The sequence below is a fragment of the Python bivittatus genome, unplaced genomic scaffold (genome assembly GCF_059951505.1).
Source record: "Python bivittatus isolate LINGU-HERP-01145 unplaced genomic scaffold, Pbiv_v1 ctg000440_np1212, whole genome shotgun sequence".
NCBI classification, from domain to species: domain Eukaryota; kingdom Metazoa; phylum Chordata; class Lepidosauria; order Squamata; family Pythonidae; genus Python; species Python bivittatus.
The window spans coordinates 343834-359925 of NW_028277063.1; the positions used below are offsets into that span (position 1 = coordinate 343834).

Here is a 16092-nt window from a genome sequence, read left to right on the forward strand (position 1 = left end):
GCAAAAAGAAAAAGAAGACCTGTCAATAATATTTACTATGTCATGTATTCATCAAAGTAATTCATATACTGTATATCAGTGCTTCTCCTCTTATATAATTACACTGTTTTCTTTTTAGAACTTGTTCATTATTTGCAAATATTTCACAAGGACCCATTAGAACACAATACCCCTCTCCCATTTTGGTCTAAAAAATTAATGCATGTTTTCATTTTAAATAGATTGAGCTTGTTTGAGCTTTGTACTTTTCATGTAGTAAGCCTCCTTGATTGCCTGATGCATCCAAAGGTGGGACACGTTTAAATAAATGAATGTGATAAAATGTTACATCTTGAGTAACAATATGCCCAAACGTGGCACAATCCATCAATTTCTGCTTGCCAAATTGCACAGCTGCCCAACAGGTATGAAATGATCCTCTTCATTCCATGACCTGTTTTAAACCTCTCAACATGTGGGGCTTAGATGCCCAAATGATTTTCAGATGACATTCAGACACTACATCACAGCTCCTCATTCTATGCCTTCCTCACCTCTGGTTCCTCTGGTGAGGAACTACTGAATTAACTACTGAATTCTAACAATTCAAGCTCCCCCCCCCCCCAAAAGAAGTGTTTCAGAACATGGGTGCATACTTCACTTTTCTAATACTCATTAATGCAAACAGGCACATTGTTCTTAGGCACAGAGAAAAACATTATGAAAGAAGGTATTTAATTGAAATACTTGTCTCATTCTAAGAGGGTAGAACTAAATGAAATTCTTCTTGCAGCCCATTGCCTAAAAACTTCCAGCATGTCCTAGCCTTCACTTTTGCCATTCAGGAGATCAGCATGAATGAGAACTTATTACCAAACACCACCTTGGGCTCAAAAGTGTATAATAATACATTTAATTCACTGAAAGCAAGTGGGTTTCTTTTCGACCTCATCTTCATGGAGCAAAACTGTCTTCCTAATTATAATTCTGTAAAGGATCAGAAGGTCATGGCTGTCATTGGTGACCTCTCCTCCCCGAACACCATCCAGATGGCCAACATCTTAAATGCCTACAAGATTCCACAGGTATCAGGGTTCATAGAAATGCTTAGAATTGAATGGGTGGTGGCTGAGAAATTCCATGGGGACAAAAAGCGGGGGGAAAAAACCCTCAAAAGCAGCTGAAGTATTGGGGAACTCAGACATTTCAACAGATTATTTTATCTCAGCAAATTGTAAAGTATGACTTATCATTACCACAGCAGTGATCCTTAATAGATTCCAATGTTACATATCAGATGCAAACAGTTCGTCTCAGATCCAGTTTGCCAAGGTTACTAAAAAAACCTCAGCGTTAAAGCACCTGATATTCTACTCTTATGATGGAAACTCCCAAATGAGAGTTAGCTCTTGCTGCGTGAAGACTATTCTCTCCCTCTCAGTCTTCATGACAAGTTTCCCGTGTCACTGAGTCCTGCTTGTCTTCTATTTCTGATCACCCCAATCAGAGTTTGAGAGATTGTCCCCATGACTTACTCCAGAAAGCAGTGGCTGGAATATTAATGGTGCTCTGGCTCCAAAGATCAAGTTTGTTGTGAGGATGGACTTTTTATTTCTCAAAATTCAATAGTTCTCCATTTCTATCTAGGGATCTTATGGAAGCAACTCCAAAAAGATGCTTGTCTCCTCCATCTTTCTGGGGTGGCTGATGCAATAGCACTTCAATTGACAAACTGGGGCTAGAGCTTCTTAGAGGTTTTGGCATCAGGACAGATTGAGCTCGAAATGTATATCCCAAGCTGGTGAATCCTGTGCTGTCCTTATTTGCCTTTGGTGTGAGCCGCACTGTGGCTTTCATTCATTCCTGCATGATACCACAGAGGAGACTTGTTTGCAAAGGGTATTACTTTTCAATACATTTTGCAGTATGAAACAATAATGTTCCTTTAGTAATGAATTATTACTTCACTGAAATACATACCAAGTCTAAAATGCATCATTCTTATTCCCACCCACAGCTCAGTTATGGCTCTTTTGACCCTGCACTGAGTAATAAAACTCAGTTCCCCTCTTTCTTCTGGATGACTCCGCATGAAAGCCTACAGTATGAAGGGATTGTTCAGCTCTTGAAATATTTTGGATGGAACTGGATTGGCCTCTTCATCCCACAAGACATCACTGGAGAGAGATTTTTCAGAATTCTGAGACCAAAGCTCCTCCAGAATGATATCTGCATTTCTTTAATTCAATTCATCCCAATAGTGATTCGGTATATTTCCAATAAATTCCAGCAGAAGCAACTCGCTAGCATTGCAGCTACCTTATGGTATAGTAAAATCAATGTAATGCTGGTTTATGGAGACCTACAGTCTATGGATGGTTTGCGAGTCATTCTTGAACATTATGAAATGATTGGCATGGTAATAGAGAGGGTTTGGATCATAAGTGGTCAGTGGGACGTCACCTCTGTTTTTGAGCCCCAGAGATTCCCAGCATTGTCCTTCAACAGCAGCTTGTCCTTTGCTGTACACGCAAACGTGGTCCCAGGCTTTCAGGAGTTCCTTGAGAACCTAAATCCACACCACTCTAACGTGTATTTCCTTCGTCAGTTCTGGTACAGTACATTTCTATGTTCACTCCCAGCATATAATCTAAGGCTGCCAAATAAAGGAAACTGCACTGGGGAAGAGGATTTGAGAAGTCTCCATGGAACTGTCTTTGAAATGCAGATGTCTGGCCAGAGCTATGCTATTTACAACGCTGTGCATGCTGTGGCACATGCTCTCCATGCCATGGATTCATCTAGAACCAGACAGAAGACAGTGGACAACGGAGAGAAGTGGAATTTGCTGAAAGGCCAACCTTGGCAGGTTAGTGATGATGCCATTCAACAGCAACATTGCTGCAATTGTGAATAGAGACAAGTGCAATTTGCTAATTATATATCTCCTCTGATCCTATGCACATCTACAGAGAAATAGTTCCATTATATTACTTTTTTATATCCAAGTAGACATGCAAACAGTAAAATTCTCAGGTTCTTCATCAAGTGTTGCTTGACTGTGAAAGAATTTTAACATTTTTTTAATTTGAACCATAATCTCATGACCCTGTCCCATCTTCCCCTCCCTGGAAGATTGACTAATCTCACCCGTCAGAAACAAAATGCACTCTTTCACTCTCAACTTTTTAGCAATATCAATGATAGCTCAGAAAACGGCTTCTTATAGGAAAGTCCAAATGCAGATTAAATTCTGTGTCCTCACTTTACCATAAAGAATGGAAAAGCTAAATCTATCCCCTACTTATATCTTTAAAGAAACCTATCCTTTGAGTCAAAGAGATACTTAAACAGAACTGTTGAAAAACAGATATACTAGAATGTAGATTATTCGACATTTAATAAAAGAGACACAAGAGAGTCCCAGAAACTTCTATATCTGTTTTTCAACAGAAGTTTCTGGGACTCTCTCGTGTCTATTTTATTACATGTCAAATAAACTAAATAATATAAAAACAATTCTGTATATGTTTGTGTGTTTATCTGTATAGAAAGACAGATAGGCAGACACATCAATAGGAATTTCATCATGCCTAGGAATTTGAAAATAGAAAAAAATTGTTCCTTTTATTATCACAGGATGAAACGGTTTTTTAATAATAATTTTATTAGAGATTACAATTATAAAAAATAAAAACTAATACAAACTACAAAAAAGAAGAAAAAATAGAAAGTGTGGAAAAGAAAAAATGAAAAAAGAAAAAAGAAAGTATATAAAGAAGTAACTTCCCCCTTCTTCACAACTATAAACAATTTTAGGAACTTCTCACCATCTCTTAAAACACAACAAAGGCTCTCTTCTTCCCATATCTCATCTCTTAACTATAGACAAAATCCAAAAGCCTCATCATTCTTTCCTTATCAGCAAATGTCTATTAAGAGTGACCACAGATAACTACATATCTACTTAACCTTGATCAAATCAGCCAATGCTACACTATATTCCTTCCCTGTACTTTTAACAATCTTTTTTTTAATCCCTTCAAATACTGTCCTAGAAGTTGATTTCTTTTCATTTTTTCTTTATCCCTTCTCAGAAAATCCTTCACAACTTTAACAGACATGTTTTCTCCATCCCATAAAAAAAGATTATCCAAATCATTCTTCTGGTTTGATATTTGTATTTCCTTTTTAAGTATTAAGACACCAACCGGTTTCATTGTATGTCCAGGATATCAACCTTTTCCGTATTGTTCTTGTAACTTGTCATATTTCAATCCACATTCAAATCAATTTTAATTTTATCTGGTATAACTTGCTCCTCTTCTGAGACATCATTAATGCACCATCCAGCTATGGCATCAAACATTCTTAAAATTAATTTCTGAGTCCTTTGTTCAAAAATATCCTTCAAAACATCCACTGTTAATGTATTTTGCTCCATTCTTTGTTAACAAGTTGAATTTGAAGATTCCTTTTTATTAATTGTAATCTTTACTTTCTTCTACTTCCCTCTAGTGTCCAACCTTCAAACTCCCATCACATCATGTTGTTGTTTTCTTTTCCAAAGAACCCAGGGTTCTTATAATTAATTTCAAATGTTTTCTTCCAAATCCATCAGGAACCTTAGTTTCTTTTAAATTTCCAAAATCAACACACTAAACACCCGCTTGCTGTTTATTCCAAAAAATAATATTTTGCTGAGTCCTGATATTTAACCTACTTTTGCTAAGGAGAAGGAAACTGCGATGAAAAATTGGGGTTCCAAAGGTTCTTAATATTTCAAAAGTAGTAAAGAACAACTCCAAGGGTGATTAAGAAATGGGGCTTGGTCAAGCTTTTTGTCCACAAAGGCTGTATTAGACTGTGAGCTTAGATGGAATCCCTCGACTCTTAGCCGCTTGACTCATACGTTGACCAGAAAAACCTTGGTTCCAGTGGTCTACTCGTGTGGAGCAGCTGTTGGGAGTGCACGTGGGCAATCTCGTGATCTCTCTTTTCTCCATAGAGATTTCGCCAGCCAGGATCCCACATCTGGCCACCAATCTCTGATCTAAATGCCATTCCCCTTTGGCAAGGACATCTACCTCACCATAGCTTTACCAGAAGTCTCTGACAGGATTGTGTTTGCCATCCCCCAAACCCTCCAAATCCTTCCAGTTTCTCATTGATCTTATCTACTGGTGGTCTTTTGCCAAAACATCATGAGGGGAATAAGGAAAATCAAAAGGCTCTTCTTGTCTTACAATTTGACTTAATTTAATCATTTTTCCACTATCTTATGTTCTAAGACAGGCTGCTTTTAATCCTGGAGGAGATTTCTAATAAATAGAATGAATAAAATGTTATTTACCATTTTGTGCTGTTTTCCCTTAGACTCGTAGATAAGATAACATTCTGGATGTGTAAATGATAGCTGAGAAGACTTATAGTAAAGTCCAGATGTAGACTGAGGCCTGTGAGCTCACTTTTAAATTAAGAATTAGGAAACATATATTTCCTACCTACCTTCTTAAAGTAACAGGTAGTTTAACTCTAGAGTTGCCTAAGGAGAATTTACATTGACAAAGGTATAAGGAAGACTCTGGGCCTATATGTTGTTGTTTTTTTTAATGAAGTCTTAAAACTTCATTAAAGTATCTAACTTAATACCTGTTATCTGTGCATGAGTATGTGTATATGTGTCTGCTGGCATGTGTGTTATGTGTGTGTGTTTCTGGAGGGAGAGAGAGAGGGAGAAATCAAATGTGGGAGTTTAGAAAAGAGAAAAAAACAACTGTCAATTTGATATATTAAAGCATGAAGCTATTCATTTTACCTCCCATTCCTTGAACCAGTTTCTCATCTATACCTCTTCCCATTTAGCTTCGCTTATTTCTGAAAAATCTCCGTTTTAACAATAGCGCTGGGGAAGAAATAATTTTTGATACAAATGGAAAAGTGAGGCTAAAATTCGACATCATCAATTTGATCACATTCCCCAATCGATCTTTCCAGAAAGTCCAAGTTGGAAGGATTGAGTCCCAAGCTTCTCAAAGGCAAGGACTCACCATTAATGAAAGTGCCATTCTATGGCACCCAAGGTTTACTCAGGTGAGTTGAAAACTCCCCAGAAACAAGGGGGTTCTTTCTGTTCTGGACTAGCTGAAATTCAACACTAGAAATGGAGAAACTCTTTCAAAGTCACCAGGCACCTTCCCACTGAATCCAAATATCTTTCAGGAGTCTGAAGAAATTACAAAGTTCTCAAGTTTCCATTCTGCAGTCAGCAGTGCTGTCAGCTGACCCACAAGGCACAGAAGCAGAGGTTACTGGTTACTAGTCATTTCAGCTGGTGTGAGCATTCCCCTCCTGTAGAGGTCTGGATACATTCTTCTGTATCAGACCTCATTCCCTCCAGCCTGAAAGGAGAGACTTAATCCAAGGCAGAGCTCTGACTAAATGCATTTCTTAGAAAGAAGATTCTGATAACAACACAAGAATTCCACCTAGTTCTCTGATTTCAAATGAGAATCCTATATATATGCATCTTTAGGAGAAAGAACTGCTATCCATTTCATCACACCTTTTCAGGAGCACGCGTCTTCTGAGAAGGTGCAGCAGTTGGCATGGTTTGGGGGCCGACTCTTGTTTTCATGACCAGGAGAACGAACTCTCACACTTTGCCACCATTTCTTTTCGCCTCCACCTGAAAGAGCTTGGTGCAGCTTCCAGCCCTTTCTCTTTCAAGGCCTTCCTGCAGTGAGGGCTTTGAAAGACTATGGCACATCAAGGCAGCCTGGTCTCTGAAGCTCATACTGTGCAGTTCCCCCGATGGCAGAGCAGAGGAGGCAGATAACCCATTCTAATATAAGCCTTATCATGGAACTCCATTCTATTTCACAAGGTAGGGGACATCAATAGAGCCCTTGCTTTAGACTTCAACATGAGTGAAGAAGAATTCCTGAAAGTTCCAAAAGTATACTAAAAGAACATACAAGTTCATAATACTTTCCTCTAACCGACAGGAGTTTTGGAGCTTCCAGGAGTTCTTAGAGGGAACATATTAAAGAATGACTGCTGACCAGTTAAGGAAAAACAAGGAAAAAATCTATTGTAAATGTCTGTTTTTCTCATTCCCATTAGGTACCCCCCTCTTCTCTCTGTGTGGAAAGCTGCCATCGCGGACAACAAAAATTAACTAAGCAAGGCCAGCAGGTGTGCTGTTATGACTGCATTCCCTGTTCGCAGGGAAGGATTTCTGTCCAGACTGGTAAGAAAAAAATATGTATATTCTTTTTACAACTCTGTTGTACCCTCCTCAAATCATTACTGTTTTCTGTATAAATACTTAAGAAAAAGAACAGATTCTTCAGGAGTATCCTCCTTGTCTTCAGCTGATTTAATGATTTAGAAGTCCTTAATGTTTAAACAAATTGGGGAGATTTCTGCCAAGGGATTCATCTGTCCTCAGGAAATGTGTTGTACCTTAACATGAAAATTAGTGAAATAAATCTTTGTCACATCAAACATTTTAAAAATAATTGATTCTTTGCATACAGAGCAGAGGTCACTTATCAACTTCACATTTCAAAAGGGTGGCATCAGAGTAAGTTAAGGGGGAAATGTGGGTTCAGGACATGTCTGGTAGCTGGAAGGACCACAGCATTCCTAGCCTTGTCTAAAAAGGTGTTCAAACTCACCTCTCCATTAAGAAGAGATATCCACCATGGAATATTTGCTAAAATTTCAATTGAAATTCAGTATATAGAATGCTTACATACCTTATTTATACATTTTAGATGCCAAGGAATGTGAAAAATGCCCACAAGACCAGTTTCCAAATGAGAAGCAAGATCAGTGCATTCCCAAATGTGTCACCTACTTATCCTACAGAGAACTCCTGGGAGCAGTTCTGGCTACTTGTGCAGTTTCTTTCTCAGGAATTACCATTGTGGTGATGGGGACTTTCATCCGCTACCAGAACACTCCCATCATCAAAGTCAACAACTGGGGCATCACCTGCACCCTCCTCTTCTCACTGCTGCTGTGTTTTCTCTGCTCCTTCCTTTTTCTCGGCTACCCAGGAACAGCCGCTTGCCTCCTTCGACAGGCAGTTTTTGGAGTCATCTTCTCCACTGCAGTGTCCTGTGTGTTGGCCAAAACCATCACTGTGATTCTGGCCTTCATGGCCACAAAGCCGGGGAATCGCATGCAGAGTTGGGTGGGGAAAAGGCTGGCCATCTTAGTCATTGTTCTCTGCTCCCTTATTCAAATGACCATTTGTGCTGTGTGGCTGAGCATTTCTCCTCCGTTCCTGGCGTTGGACATGCACTCCCAGTTGGGTGAGATTTTAGTGCAATGCAACGAAGGCTCAGATATCATGTTCTATGTTGTGCTGGGCTACATGTGGCTTCTGGCTATCGTCAGCTTCACGGTGGCCTTCTTTGCTCTGAAGTTGCCGGACACTTTCAATGAAGCCAAGCTCATCACCTTCAACATGCTGGTCTTCTGCAGTGTTTGGGTGTCCTTTGTGCCCACCTACTTGAGCACCAAGGGGAAATTCATGGTGGCTGTGGAGGTCTTCTCCATCTTGGCCTCAAGTGCTGGGTTACCGGGTTGTATTTTCCTACCCAAGTGCTACATTAGTGTGCTGAGAGCAGAGTTGAACACTAGAGAGCAGCTAGTCAGAAGAAAGAATGATCCAATCTCAAGGACAGCATGAACAGTGGCCTAATTCCTACAAATTTCCCTCTAGAGATAACAATGAATGGGTGACTGGTTTTTTGTTCAGGAATACATGTCTTTATTCTCTACTTTTGTGGTGTAAGAAGCTTCGCATACACACAATATCAAAGAAAAGAATCATGCACAGCCTTTCCCAGCTTTAGGACTTTTGTCTTTGACTAATAAGCTTGAAACTACCCTCAGAAATGTAGTGGGTGGGATTACCAAAGCTAATCTTAATTATTCAATAAGATTTTATCTTCTTTACATTTTTTTTTTTTTTGGTCTGCGCTCAGTCATTGCTGACCCTGCAGTGACTGCTTCGACGAGTTTTCAAGGCAACTGTTTTTCGGAAGTGGTTTGCCAGAGCCTCCTTCCTAGGGCAGAGCCTAGCTGGCGAGCGCAGGAGGCGGGGTTTCCGTTTCTTCGCGCCCTTTTGGGCGCGCGCGGTTTTTCGCGCTTACCGGCAACTCCTCCCGACTCCTTTTTTGCAAGGCGCCGCCAGCATTTTTCCTCCCACCGGAGTGAGAGTCCCCATTTATCTACTCACGTCAGTTTTCGAACTGTTGGGTTGACAGAAGCTGGGGAGGAAACAGGAGCTCACCCTGTTTAGCGCGAAGGCTTGACTCGAACCGCTGAAGCGTTGACCATTTCTGGCTGGCAACTTTCAGCGTCATTAAGCCGCTGCGCCACCACGTCCCCTTCTTTACATTGAATTACAATAAAATGGTAATGAGATGACTTTATAGTGATGTATTTATTAATTTCCCCTTTCCAACTCATTTCCTATTAATTGCCACTTTTAAAAGGTCAGTGGGGATTGCAGGACCTTCAGTGGTCCTTCTCTGATATAAAGAATCCACTGCCCCACTGTCCTTCAACTTTCTGTTATTTTACCCAGAATAATCCATCAGGTCCCTGTGGTAACTTCCACTGCTTCCAATTTCCGACCATGAGATGCTGGCAGAGGAAAGCACTCTATTTGGGCTCCCCTTACAACACCGGAAAGAGATCCAGGAAGCAACCGCTTTGCTGTCTTCTTGTGCCCATCTGCATTTGGCAGCCCATATCCAGAAGCCATCTGGGGAGGAAGAAAGAACCAAATGATCCCTGCTCTAACACAGGAACATGTCCAGACTTTGAGAGCTGATGTCCAACATCTTTCGCCTTCCCTCTCTCATCTGAATCTCTTTGGCTATCCTAAACAGATTCCACACCCCACTGCTTGACTCTGGCCACTGCTTCCCAACACAATATTCCAGCTCTCCACATTAGCTGCATTGCCCACTCAATTCTGTTCACATGTCATGTGCTGTAAAATGGGCTGTAAAAGTTTCATTTACTCACAAGCATCTACATCACCTTTCCAGCTGTCTGGCTAATGGAGCCACCCTCTGGCGTCTTCCAGGATGGCTGGTGTCCACAGGCACCCTCATCCCACCCAGGCTCTTAGCCTACAAAAACAAACACTAAGGGAGAACATGTGTGGGTGTGTGCGTAGGAGCACACTCAGTGAAGCACTGAGCAGGTGAGGGAGCAGAAAAGCAACTGGAGGTTAGCAGGCAGGCAAGGGGATTGTAAGTCAACTCTCACGACCACAGGTGTGGGAAGCAGCATATCTTACTCGGATTCCTGCCTGGAGCTTGGCTTGGAGCTCAACAGCAACAGAAAAGGAACAATTACATTTAGGCAGCTCCTTATCTCAAACAGGATAAGAACAGTTGTAAAAAGACTTAAAGGTTGTATGCTACTTTATAGACTTTGAGACTCTTGTTTGAACTGAGTACTATAACGTATCACTGTGTATCACCTTGCAAGTCCTAGATGGGTGAAATGCAATATCCTGCAGTTGTTGGGGAAGGTGTGTGCTGCCATAAAGAATTTCATATATATTTGCTGCACTGTGGTGTGTCCAGTCCCTGAATAACAATGAACCCTCACAAGTTCCCAGCTAACTGACTAAAGAGCACGGAGGCCCATGGGCTGAAACAAACCCTCAGGCACACCTATTTTATGAGAACTTTCTGAAAGGATCTAGAATTTCCAATGGGCTGAAATAGGAAAGAGGAATGGAGAGATCAAGAGGTGGAACCACTTTAATGTTGTTGTTTTTTTTCTCTGTGTGTGTCCAGTTGGAAGGATTGGGAAAAAGTCACCTGGGAAGGCTGTTGGCCTGAAGGAAGAAGGAGGCAAGATGACATCATTGCTGAAGATGGAGATTCCATCCTGGGATTCCATACAATGGCACTTGCATTCATGGTTACTCCCTCCCTTTGAGAACTCTGGGGTTCAATCCCTCCAACCTGGACTTTCTGGAAGGATCGTTTGAGGAATGTAACCTAGTTGGTCTTCCTCCCAATATCTCATTCTCATCTGAAACTATTTCTTCTCCGGCACTATTGTTAAAGCAGACGTTTTTCACAAATCAATGAAGCTAAATGGGAAGATGTATAAATGACCCACTGCTTCAAATAAGGGGCAACAGGATCAGGTTTACAGTTATGATCTCCTTAATTTTTTAATTAATATCCATAAGTTTCAGTTGAGAGTAATTTCTATATCCCATATTACTAAACTAGAGAGAGAGAGAGAGATGTTATATACAGTGGTACCTCTAGTTACGAACTTAATCTGTTCCGTGACTCTGGTTGCAACTCGAGTTGGTCTCAAGTCGAGGTAAAGTTTCCGATAAGGTTCAATGTAAACACGGTTAATCCATTCCGCCCTCCGAATTTGGTCGCACCGCAAGGCAAATTTCCCCATAAGGTTCAATGTAAATATGGCTAATCCGCCCTTCGAATTTGGTTGCACTACGAGGCAAATTTCCCCTATAAGGCTCAATGTAGATACAGCTAAACAGTTCTGAAACATATGTATTTTATTTTTAAACCTCAAAAACCTTCCAAACGCCACAAAACCTTCCAAACGCCACAAAACACACCACAAGCCTCACCGAACATCTCCTTGCTACCGCGATCTCGCCCACAGGAAGCCGCGACCGCGTGGCAGCAGGGCAAATGGCTGCAGATCCGGTTCGTAAGTACAGGCGGAGTTCGCAAGTAGAAGTAAATTTTTGGGGCCGGAGTTGGTCGTATCTTCAAAAATTCCTAAGGAGGGGCGTTCGTAACTACAGGTACCACTGTGAGCCACTGGGTCATGATTTCAGAGATATTTCTTTATCTAAACAGAGAAACAGAATGATCACTCCTGGCTTCCCTATTGACTATGCAGGTGGGAAGCTGGCAGAAGTCTGCCTGCCTGCCTGCCTGCCTGCCTGCCTGCCTGCCTGCCTGCCTGCCTGCCTGCCTGCCTTCAAATCTCTGTTTCGGTTCCAAACCAGCCAATGGTCATTCGCTCACCAGCCAATTGGGTACAGGGGGAGAGAGTGGAGGGACAGACGTCAGGATACGCCCATGACAATCATGTGACCTGGGCTGATTGCTGCAGTGCATTGCTGAAGCAGCCATGAATTTCCCCAATTTCAATCCCAGAGGAATCGTGGGTCCTTACAGTCTGTAAGTTAGCCCATTTGAGGTACCTTTCTTGGGAAGTTGTTGCCCTCCCACGCACCGTTTCGCCCAGTTAAAGATTACAGATGGGAGAGTTTTAGTGGTATAGCGATGTGTTTGTCTGTATACTAGAGTGTATCTATACACTCATGGAGAGTCACATACATATGCATACATAGAAACACACACATACTGTATACACTGACAGTTATTTTTTCTTTCTTTTTTTCAGCTTGTTCGAACCTTCAGAAAGATCCCAGACAGTCTGGACATTGCAATATAGAAGCCTCTCCACATATTTGTCAAGAGTTCTGCCTAAGAGTTCGTATCGCCACTGAGAACTTTGGATCTAATAATCTGGACTCTAGTGAAGAGGGTGAATGTACATTTCTGCAAGAACTCTTGTGCCCCAATCTCTAGCAGTTGGCTTAATGAAACTGGTCAACTCTCAGCTTTTGAATTAGTTTTGTAACAACTGAGAGGCAAGATTGGATACTGCGATTCCAGGTTTACCTCCGGGTTCAAAACCTGAATTATCATGAAATTGTAGCAGATTGTATCATCTCCATATAGATCATGAAATCTATGTTTTCTCCTATATTTAGAATGCAGATAAAATTGTTTATCTATTTTGTTCAGTAATTCCATTTTTTATTTTTTTTTCCTTTTCTTTGTCCTTCTCTTTTTTGACATAACTAGTTTAGTACCGGGTTTCCTTCCCCTTTTTTTCCTTTTCTATTCATCTTATAATATTTGACAAAACAGGCTTGGTACCTTTTTAAAATAATATTAGACTTTATACAATAATTGTAATCAGGTGACATACTGCATGGTTAAGATTACATATTAATAAGTACACTTTAAAATACTAATTTTTAAGCTTAATAAAATATATAAAGGAGAAATTTTTAAAAATAAATAACAGGAAATAAAGTTACCTGTACAATGCTACTCTCTGCATGACTCTCTGGAAATAAATTATACTGAGTTCGATTAAATATGATTAGTGAATGGCATTTCCAGAAGTCAGAATAAGGATTGTATTGCAAATATATTCCCTTTGGATGGTGCTGTAACTCACCTGCCAAGGTTGGACTTTCAGCAAATTCCACTTCTCTCCATTGCCACTGTCTTCTTCCTGGCTCTGGATGAATCCATGGCATGGAGAGCATGTGCCACAGCATGCACAGCGTTGTAAATAGCATAGCTCTGGCCAGACATCTCCACTCCAAAGACAGTTCTAGGTACACTCCCCGGATCCTCTTCCCCAATACAGTTTCCCCTGTTTGCTAAATTTAGATAATGTGCTGGGAATGAATAGAGAAATGCAGAGTACCAGAACTGAACAATAAAAAATACTTTTGAACTTATGTGGATTCCGGCTGCCAAGGAAGTCCTAAAATCCTGGTACCACATTTATTTATTATTTATTTATCTTTCAAGCTTTTCATTGCCCCTTTCCCTGCAGAGTGACTCTCGCAGTTTGTGTGAAGAGCAAAGGACAAGCTGCCATTGAGCAATAGTGCTGTACATTTCTGGAGCTCAAAAACAGAATAGACATCCCACTGAGTAGTTATCATCCAACCCCTCTCTATGGGGACCATATTTTTAATTTCATAATTTTGAAGAATAATTCGTAAGCCCTCCATAGACTGCTGTTGTTCTTGTTCAGTCGTTAAGTCATGTCCGACTCTTCGTGACCCCATGAACCATATTGCGCCAGGCCTTCCTGTCCTTCACTGCCTCCCTGAGTTTGCTCAGTTTCATGCTCATTGCTTCAGTGATGCTATCTAACCATCTCATCCTCTGCTGTCCTCTTCTCCTTTTGCCTTCAATCTTTCCCAGCATCAGGGTCTTTTCCAAAGACTCCTCTCTTCGCATTAGGTGACCAAAGTATCTGAGCTTGAGCTTCATTATCAGTCCTTCCAATGAGCAATCAGGGTTGATTTCCTTTAAGATTGACTGGTTTGACCTCCTAGCAGTCCAGGGGACTCTTAAGAGTCTTCTCCAGCACCACAGTTCAAAGGCATCAATTCTTCGGCGCTCAGCCTTCTTTATGGTCCAGCTCTCACAGCCATACATTACTACTGGAAAAACCATAGCTTTGACTATGCGGATCTTTGTCGGCAAGGTGACATCTCTGCTTTTTAATATGCTATCTAGGTTTGCCATAGCTTTCCTCCCAAGGAGCAAGCATCTTTTAATTTCATGGCTGCAGTCTCCGTCTGCGGTGATCTTGGAGCCCAAATAAATGAAGTCTGTTACTGCTTCCTTTTCTACCCCTTCTATTTGCCAGGAATTGATGGGTCCAGATGCCATGATCTTAGTTTTTTTAATGTTGAGTTTCAAGCCAGCTTTCGCACTCTCCTCCTTCACCCTCATCAAGAGGCCCTTTAGTTCTTCTTCACTTTCTGCCATTAGGGTGGTATCGTCTGCATATCTGAGGTTATTGATGATTCTCCCTGCAATCTTAATTCCGGCTTGTGATTCTTCCAGCCTGGCATTTCTCATGATGTACTCTGCATATAGGTTAAATAAGCAGGGTGACAGTATACAGCCTTGTCGTACTCCTTTCCCTATTTTGAACCAATCGGTTGTTCCGTGACTGGTTCTAACTGTTGCTTCTTGGCCCGCATACAGATTTCTCAGGAGACAGGTAAGGTGGTCTGGTACCCCCATCTCTTTAAGAATTTGCCAGAGTTTGTGGTGATCCACACAATCGAAGGCTTTTGCATAGTCAATTAAGCAGAAGTAGATATTTTTCTGGAACTCTCGTGCTTTCTCCATGATCCAGCGAATGTTGGCAATTTGATCTCTAGTTCCTCTGCCTCTTTGAAACCCAGCTTGTACATCCGGTAGTTCTCGGTTCACGTACTGCTGAAGCCTAGCTTGTAGGATTTTGAGCATAACCTTGCTAGCATGTGAAATGAGTGCAATTGTGCGATCGTTTGAGCATTCTTTGGCATTGCCCTTCTTTGGAATTGGAACATAAACTGACCTTTTCCAATCCCGTGGCCACTGTTGCGTTTTCCAAACTTGCTGGCATATTGAGTGCAGCACCTTAACAGCATCATCTTTTAGTATTTTAAATAACTCAGCTGGAATACTGTCATCTCCACTAGCTTTGTTGTTAGCAATGCTTCCTAAGGCCCACTTGACTTCACTCTCTAGGATGTCAGCTCAAGGTCAGTGACCACACCAGCATGGACATCAGGGACATTAAGATCTTTCTTGTATAGTTCTTCTGTGTATTCTTGCCACCTCTTCTTAATCTCTTCTGCTTCTGTTAGGTCCCTGCCTTTTTTGTCCTTTATCATGCCCATCTTTGCACTAAACGTTCCTTTGATATCTCCAATTTTCTTGAAGAGATCTCTAGTCTTCCCCATTCTATTGTTTTCCTCAATTTCTTTGCACTGTTCATTTAAGAAGGCCTTCTTATCTCTCCTTGCTACTCTCTGGAAATCTGCATTCAGTTGCTTATATCTTTCCCTTTCACCCTTGCTTTTCACATTCCTTCGTTCCACAGCTATTTGTAAAGCCTCATCAGACAGCCATTTTGCTTTCTTGCATTTCTTTTTCCTTGGGATGGTTTTAGTTGCTGCCTCCTGTACAATGTTACAGACCTCCGTCCATAGTTCTTCAGGCACTCTGTCTACCAAATCTAGCCCTCTAAATCTATTCATCACCTTCACTGTGTATTCACAAGGAATATGATCTAAGTCATATCTGAGTGGTCTAGTGGTTTTCCCTATATTCTTCAATTTAAGCCTAAATTTTTCAGTAAGAAGCTCATGATCTGAGCCACAGTCAGCTCCTGGTCTTGTTTTTGCTGTCTGTATAGAGCTTCTCCATCTTTGGCTGCAAAGTATGTAATCAATCTGGTTTCGGTATTGACCAT

General features: G+C 41.1%; 1 protein-coding gene across 1 annotated transcript; it reads left to right on the plus strand.

Annotated features, from left to right (window-relative positions):
- Positions 1-1028: 1028 nt before the first annotated feature.
- LOC148215684 (vomeronasal type-2 receptor 26-like) lies at positions 1029-8683 on the plus strand. The gene is made up of 4 exons (XM_088142379.1): positions 1029-1064; positions 5845-6072; positions 7105-7231; positions 7761-8683. The coding sequence occupies exons 1-4, from the start codon at positions 1029-1031 to the stop codon at positions 8681-8683; spliced, it is 1314 nt and encodes a 437-aa protein (XP_087998505.1).
- The last annotated feature ends 7409 nt before the right edge of the window (positions 8684-16092 follow it).

Bases quoted from the DNA above. Each gene is read 5' to 3' on its own strand.
- LOC148215684 (XM_088142379.1), top strand. From the start codon at position 1,029: ATGGCCAACATCTTAAATGCCTACAAGATTCCACAG. The intron at 6,073-7,104 runs GTGAGTTGAAAA...CATTCCCATTAG, and splicing joins GGCACCCAAGGTTTACTCAG to GTACCCCCCTCTTCTCTCTG. The intron at 7,232-7,760 runs GTAAGAAAAAAA...TATACATTTTAG, and splicing joins AAGGATTTCTGTCCAGACTG to ATGCCAAGGAATGTGAAAAA.